This window comes from Carlito syrichta, unplaced genomic scaffold, assembly GCF_000164805.1.
Source record: "Carlito syrichta isolate Samal-C Ts95f unplaced genomic scaffold, Tarsius_syrichta-2.0.1 Scaffold312190, whole genome shotgun sequence".
Taxonomy (NCBI): domain Eukaryota; kingdom Metazoa; phylum Chordata; class Mammalia; order Primates; family Tarsiidae; genus Carlito; species Carlito syrichta.
This window is the reverse complement of record NW_007256286.1, coordinates 158,592-166,640: the sequence shown is the minus strand read 5'-3', so window position 1 is coordinate 166,640 and position 8,049 is coordinate 158,592. Positions and strand designations below refer to the sequence as shown.

Below are 8,049 nucleotides of genomic sequence, written 5' to 3'. Positions count from 1 at the left end.
GAGCCTAGCAGGTCGAGGCTGCGGTGGCCGGGAGTGGCCACTGCACTCCAGTCTGGGCAACAGAGTGAGACTCCAACTCAAAAAAAAAAAGAAAATCAGCTGTCAAGGATCAAACTTAAGTTTAAAGTCTTAGAAGCTAATCACAAGTAATGATAAAACAGTGTTCACAAATATCTCAAAAACAAAGCGTCAAAACAAGACAGAAGAAAGAACAGTCAAAAACAGTAAATAAAAATTATATATATTTTTTGCCATCGATGGTCTTATTCACATATATATAGATATCCCACCAAGTCAGTCTTGATCGTTGACCTCTATTTTCTAAACTTGTTCAAACTGACTCTCATAGTTGTTCAAAAAATTTAATCCAATTTCCAGTGGTGAAGGTTTGTCCCCTCATTTTATAGATAATTTCCAGAGAAAATTAAGTAACATGACCTAGGTAATTCCAAAAGAGGATTCCAAAAAAAATTTCAATCCATGTCAGAATTATTAGCATAATCATGGACTTAAATGTGGCTTCACTGAGGGGAGAACATTAATTTGATTAGCATAGTTTTAGAAGCCAGTATGCAGCACAGTAAAACGAAGTGATTAAGAGCAGTGCTCATGAGCCAGACTGCTTAGGCTTGAATCTATATGCTAGCATTCACTCATTAAGACATCTTGGTTCTGTGCCTCAGTCTCCTTACCTATAAAATGATGCCCTTCCTCACAAGGCTGTTTAAAGGATTAAATCACGTAATAATGTGTAAAAGCACTTAAAATGCTGTGAGTATTAAACATGCCCAATAAATTGGTAACCATTATGATGATTATTTTATAGTTGTTTCTCAAAGGCTAATAAGACAGATGTTAGAAACTGTCACAGGCTGCCTCTTTAACTCCAGTTGCCACTTCAGCCCAGAGCACACTCCTGCTTGGAAGATCACAATAACTGTTGGCTGGGGATCCACAGCTGCAGAAATCCAAACGGAGGGGCCCTTGGGAATTTTAACCAGTTTCCAAAGGATTCTGGCCCAACCAGAATATCCTCAAATAATTAGGATAAATCTCTATAAGCGAAACTTATAGCTCTATTGGAATTTGTAATACAACCCCATTACAGAATTATTTATATATGGTCCAGGGATGCTTAGGAATATTTAATTCAAGTCCTTTCCTCAGCATCAAGTTTTACAGCGATTATAATAAAACTTTCCAAAGAATACACAAATAAATCACAGTAAATTCAACAAGGAAGAACACTCCATATAAGGAGGGTTTTAGCCTGTTTTCTTTCCTGTTGACTCACTAGTATCCTCAAATAGTTCATGGCACATAATAATAAGCATTCGATAAGATTTTCTTTAAAAATGAATAAATGCCTAGGAAATACAGTTTGTGATGCTGTTGAATGAATCTTTCCCCTTCTTCTCTGACCTATTAAACTATATTTAAAGGGAAATATATTACCTACTAATTATCTGGTATCATTAGCAGCAGTCTCAGATATCAGAATAAGGAATATATACAGTCATCCCTCAATATCGGGGGGGGATTGGTTCCAGGAGTCCCCCCAGATAGCAAAATTTGAGGCTCCTCAAGTCTCTCATATAAAATGGCATAGCATTTACATATAACCTCCACATAACCTCCTGTATACTTTAAATCATCTCTAGATTACTTACAATACCCAAGGTATCACTTTCTCTGCATGGATTCAGTGTAGTGCTCAGTGCACAGCAAATTCATGTTTTGCTTTTTGTATCCTTCTGGAATTTTTTCCCCCAAATATTTTTGATTCATGGTTGAATGAATCCAAGTATACCAAAAGTGTTATTAAGAGATACGCTGTTATTTCATTGTGATATAGTACATGTTAAAGCCAAACAGGAAAGTTACATTTATAGATAAAAAAAGCTAGAAATTATTTTAATTAACAGTTGGACATATTGCATATTAGCATGTCACTTTTGGTATACTTGGAAGGACAATGAACAATTGGAGATGAAAGTTTAATCTAACTTTTTTTTTTTTAGTAGGAGCTTCACTCTGTCACCCAGGCTGGAGTACAGTGGCATGCTCATGGCCACCACAGCCTTGACCTGCTGGGCTCAGGGGATCCTTCTACCTCAGCCTTCCAAGTAGCTGGGACCACAGGCGCATGCCACCACATTCAGCTAATTTTTTTATTTATTGTAGAGACGTAGTCTCACCAAGTGGCCAGGGCTGGTCTCAAGAACTCAGGCAATCCTCTCGCCTCCACCTCCCAAAGTGCTGAGATTACAGATATTAGTCACCACGCCCGGCATAATCTAATTCTTACCTGCGTGATTTTGGCCAAGCATTTAACCTCTGTGTCTTAGTTTTCTCATCTGTAAAACAAAGATGAGAATACACACCAACCCTCAAGGGACTATCAGGAAGATCAAGTAATAATGTAGAGAAAAGCATGAATTTGTTTTTAATTTTAAGAAAATTATCATTTGGGCTGGGCATGGTGGCTCATGCCTGTAATCCCAGAACTTTAGGAGATTAAGGTGGGAGAATTGCTTGAGCCTAGAAGTTCAAGACCAGCCTGAGCAACATAGTAAGACCTCTTTTCTACAAAAACAAAAAAAAGCCAAGCATGGTAGTGCATGCCTGTAGTCCCAGTTACTTGGGAGGCTAAGGCAGAAGGACTGGCTGAGGCCAGGAGGTTGAGGCTGCAGTGAGCCATGATCATGCCACCGTACTCCAGCCTGGGCCACAGAGTGAAACTCCAACTCAAAAGACAAAAACAAGAAAAAAAGACAATTTGAATTTTTTTCATAAAGATTGGACTTCATTTCAAATATTCTGAATTAGTACATAATGACCACAAGCTTGGCCATCTTCTCAAAATAAGTTTTCAGTTTTTAAGTAAGACATACTACTGTGCCAATCATAACTGAAGGCTGCTGACAAGGTTACAATCTTGTTTGAATAATTCTCCAAATCCAAGTCATTTTAACATAAGCAACATAAAACATGGACATAAACGTGATATTTGTGAACATCATGACAATTTATTTAAACTTACTCTTTTTTCCTACGACCATGAAAAAAGCTGGCCCATTCAAAGCATGTCTTTTTGCTTCCAACCCAAAAAATGGAGGGAATACCAACTATGAGAGCCATCAGGTATTTCATCAGAAAGAGAATCAGGTCTGGACGACTCATTTGAGTAACCTGTGAAAAGTGAAAGAAAAACATTATATATACATATAAATATAAAAACCTTTCTATTAAAGGCCATTATAGGAACTTTCAGATATGCAACAGTAAAATAATTCTACAAATTTGATGCTTTCATTTATAAAGTTCTATAAGTAATTTTCTTGTTACGTGGAAAAAATACACTCCTGAAAATCTGATAGTAAATTTACAAGCTATATACTAAAGCCCTGTATTTTTCTGTTGGCTGACATTAGCCATCTTCTAAAGTATGAAAAAAAAGAATATCTTAATAATGGTGGGTGGTGGTGGTGATGCAGAAGGATTTCTTATAAGAGTAATATGACACTAAGAAGTCATAATAGGAAAAGACTGATAGTTTTGGCTACTAAAAATTTAAAACTTCTACAGAAGAAAAAACTATAAAATCAAATTAATAGACTAGCGACTAACTAGGAATATCAAATGTATTATCAATCAATAAAGCAAAACTAAGGAAAAGAAAATGAAATATTAATAAAGATAAAAGAAATTAAGTAATTGTAGGAAAAAATAGCAGAACTAATTAATAAACCCAAAGTTGATTGTTGGAAAAAAATAATAGACTATATATAGTCTGATCAAAACAACAAAGGGAAGTAAATAGCAAATACACACACACACAGACATATACAGACAAAGAAATAGTAATGAGGAAACAGCAGCAGAGAGTAAAACTAAAAGAACTGTAAGAGATTACTTTGCTCAATTCTATGCAAATGAGCTTGAAAACTAATGAAAACAAAGGATATGAAAATATAATCTAACAAAACTGACTCCAGAGGAGATTTAAAAAAACCTTAAACAGATAAATTATAGAATAAAGTTGTCAAAGAATGATTTCCTCTGAAAAACCACTAGACTCAACAGTTTCATGGGAAAGTTCAAACAAACACTGAAGAACATATAATTCCAAACTGCCCCAAAACACAAAAAAGAAAACTATTTAAATTCTTTTTTTTTTTTTTGAGTTGGAGTCTCTCTCAGTCGCCCAGACTGGAGTGCAGTGGCTGCTCCCGGCCACCGCAGCCTCGCCTGCTGGGCCCCGGCGATCCTTCCGATCCTTCCGCCTCAGCCTTCCGAGTAGCTGGAATTACAGGCATGCACTACCACGCCCACCTGATTTTTTTGATTTTATTGTAGAGATGAGGTCTCGCTGCCCAAGCGGGTCTCGAACCCGCGGGCTCAGGCAATTCACTCACCTCAGCCTCCCAAAGGCGCGGGATTACAGGCTGAGCCATCGAGCCCGGCTTAAATTCTTTATTTAAAGCAAGCATAAAACTGTAGCTAACTCAACAAATGCTCTATAGAGAAAACTTTTTACAGGTGTCTCACTTATGAATTTCAATGCAAACAAACAGAATTCAACAGCAAATTAAAATAATGTGCCAGTAGATATCAAATATAGAAATGCAAGGATGGTTCAATGCTTGTAAATTTATTCATAAATTCAACTTATTATTAGATCAAAGGAAAAACATACTATCATCTCCATGAATTCCAAAAGGCCATTGAGAAAAGTAAATATCCATTCTTGATTTCTAAAAATTGCAATATAATAAAAATAAAATAAATCAATCAAGGACTAGTCCAAAAGGTACTAGAAATCTAGAAATATTCTCATTAAAATCAGTAATACAAGATGAAAATCTACTGCCACCACTCATTAATTAATCTTTTTTAACAGCTTCAGACTGCAATTAGACAAAATAAATAAATTAAGGTTAAAAAAACTAGAAAGGAGGAGACAACATGATCACTATTTATTATAACATAATCCTATACCTGGAAAAACTAAGAGAATAAAATAAAAATGATTATAGATTATAAGTAGGGTGGCTAGATAGACAAAATATAGAAATAACTTTCATACTATTATAATAGTCAATTCATAGATATAAGAAAGAAAAGTCTTCATTTACCATTGTTATGAATGAAACTGTCTCCTTCATCCAAATTCATCTACTGAAGCCCTAACTCCCAATACCTCAGAATGTGACTGTTTTTGAAGGTAGGGCCTTAAAAGAGGTAATTAAGTTATAAAGAAGCGCATGTGAGTAGACCTAATCCAATCTGACTGGTGTCCTTATCAGAAGAGGAAATTTGGGCATATAAACACCAGAGATGTATACACAGAGAAAAGACCAGGTGAGGATATAGCAAGCAGGTTACCAGCTGCAAGACAGGGAGACCTTGGAGAAAACCAATCCTGCTGGCATCTTGATCTTGGACTTTGTCTCCAGAACTGGTAGAATATAAATTTCTGTTGTTTAAGCTACCCAGTCTGTGATATTTTGTTATGGTAGTCCTAGCATACTAATACAACCTAGTGACAAAGGAGACAAAACATCTAAGAATAAATTTAATGAGAAAAAGAGTGATATGTTTGGAGATGCTTTAAAACATGATTCCTTTAAAACATGTTCTGGACTAGAATAATTATAAAAATGCAGATTCTCTTTGACTGCCACTACATTTTTTTTTTTGAGTTGGAGTCTCACTCTGTCGCCTAGACTGGAGTACAGTGACACACGCATGGTCACTGCAGCCTCAACCTACTGAGCTCAGGCGATCCTTCTGCCTCAGCCTTCCAAATAGCCAGAACTACAGGCACATGCTACCACTCCCGGCTAATTTTTTAGTTATTGTAGAAACTTTCTGGCCTAAATTGCCCAGGCTGGTCTCGAACCCACGGGGCTCAGACACTCCACTCGCCTCGGCCTCCCAAAGTGTTGGGATTACAGGCTGAGCCACTGAGGTCAGCCAATTGTCACTACATTTAACACAATTCCAAAACTTCCATAAAGATACCAACAGAGTAATTTGGGAATTAGATGAGTTGATTTTAAGTTTATATGAGCTGAGGTCAGTGGCTCAGCCTGTAATCCCGAGCTTTGGGAGGCTGAGGTGAGTGGATTGCTTGAGTCTGCGGGTTCGAGACCCGCCTGGGTAACTTAGTGAGACCTCATCTCTACAATAAATCAAAAAATTATCTGGACATGGCAGCGTGCACCTGTAGTTCCGGCTATTTGTAAGGCTGAGGTGGAAGGGTCGCCAGAGCCCAGCAGGTCGAGGCTGTGGTGGCTGGGAGCATGCCAATCTGGGCGACAGAGTGAGACTCCAACTCAAAAAAAAAAAAAGTTTCTATGAAAAGCAACCAACCAAGAATCAACAGAAACATTCTTAACAATAACTATGTAATTAAGGTATAATAATTCAAACTGCATAATTATGGGGCATAGTTTCAGCATTTAATAAACGTGATATTTCAAACTATTCAGAAAAAAATTGTTTATTCAATAAATGGATTATAGAGAGTCATCTAAAAAAAAAACAGAGCTGAAGCCATACCACACCTCAAACCTAGATCAACTGATAGTAGGTCAAAAATTAAAACGTAAAAAAAAATTAACAACAAAAAGAAACTACAAAGTTCTACATGAAAGATTTTTCAGTCTTGGAAAGGGTGAGAATTACTTTCTAACACGGACACAGAATTCAGAAATGATCAAAGTAAAGAGAGATAAATATAAATAAAACCTCACCAGCTGGGCTCGGTGGCTCAGCCTGTAATCCCCTGCCTCTGGGAGGCTGAGGTGAGTGGATTGCCTGAGCCCGCAGGTTCTAGATCCGCCTGGGCAACTTGGTGAGACCTCATCTCTACAATAAATCAAAAATTAGCCAAGCGTGGTAGCACGCGCCTGTAATTCCGGCTACTCGGAAGGCTGAGGTGGAAGGATCACCGGAGTCCAGCAGGTCCAGGCTGCGGTGGCCGGGAGCGGCCACTGCACTCCAGTCTGGGCGACAGAGTGAGACTCCAACTTAAAAAAATAAATAAATAAAACCTCACATTTCTGCATGGCCATAACTTCTATAACAACAGTCAAAAGACAAATAAAAAGCTGGTATAAATTGTTGCAAATTATATGGCAAATGAAGGGGACAATTTCATTAATTAATAAAGAACTCCTACAACTAAATAAAAGTTCACAAAGTAAGGAAAAATAGGCAAAAGATATGGACAATTTACAGAAAACAAAATACAAATATATGAGCACAGATTCATAGTTAAATTACATGATGGCTCTATTTTTTAACCTATTAGATAAGTAACATCCAGAAGTCTGACAGTATATCATATTAGAAAAAGTGTGGAGAAATAGATATTCTTATATATTGGAGATAGAGATGTAAATTTATAAAATTCTACAAAGACAAATATGGTAATATCAAAATTATACCCTTTGACCAAGCAAGTATTTTAAAAATTTATACTACAGATATATTTAAGTATTATACATGCATCAATAGTAACATTAGAAACAAAATAATTTAGCCACTCAATGGAATACCATGAGGTCAAGAAAAGATACTAAAGGAGCCTTTTTACTTTAGGTATTGATCCTCAAAATATATTGTTGAATGACAAAAGCAAGGTGGGGAAGCTACCATTTGAACAAAAAAAAGAGAAAAAGAATATGCTTGTTTATATATGCATAAACATGTTTGCAAGCACATACACATTTCTTTTTTCCAATTCCTATTTTTATATTTGTTTACATTTAAATATTTTAAATAAATATAAATAACATTAAATACAATAAGCAATATAATAATAAATAATATTAAACACATAAATTTAAATACTTATATATTTATATTTAAATATAAATATAAAAAATGCTGGGTAGGGCACTAGGAAACACCATATTGTTGGTAAACTGGTATAATCTCACTGGCATACAATAAAATACTTATAAAAAAATTAAATATGTATTCTGTATGATCCATCATATATGTGTGTGTGTGTGTGTGTGTGTGTGTGTGTACACA

The 8,049-nt window shown here is 36.0% G+C and overlaps 1 protein-coding gene across 1 annotated transcript in view; it reads right to left on the bottom strand.

Moving 5' to 3' along the window:
• Nucleotides 1-8,049, bottom strand: part of FZD3 (frizzled class receptor 3) — a 53,352-nt gene that overhangs the window by 10,851 nt on the left and 34,452 nt on the right. Inside the window, exon 4 of the mRNA XM_008069692.1 lies at nucleotides 3,044-3,192. Within this exon, the coding sequence (XP_008067883.1) occupies nucleotides 3,044-3,192 (149 nt within the window). The remainder of the gene's footprint in view (nucleotides 1-3,043; nucleotides 3,193-8,049) is intronic.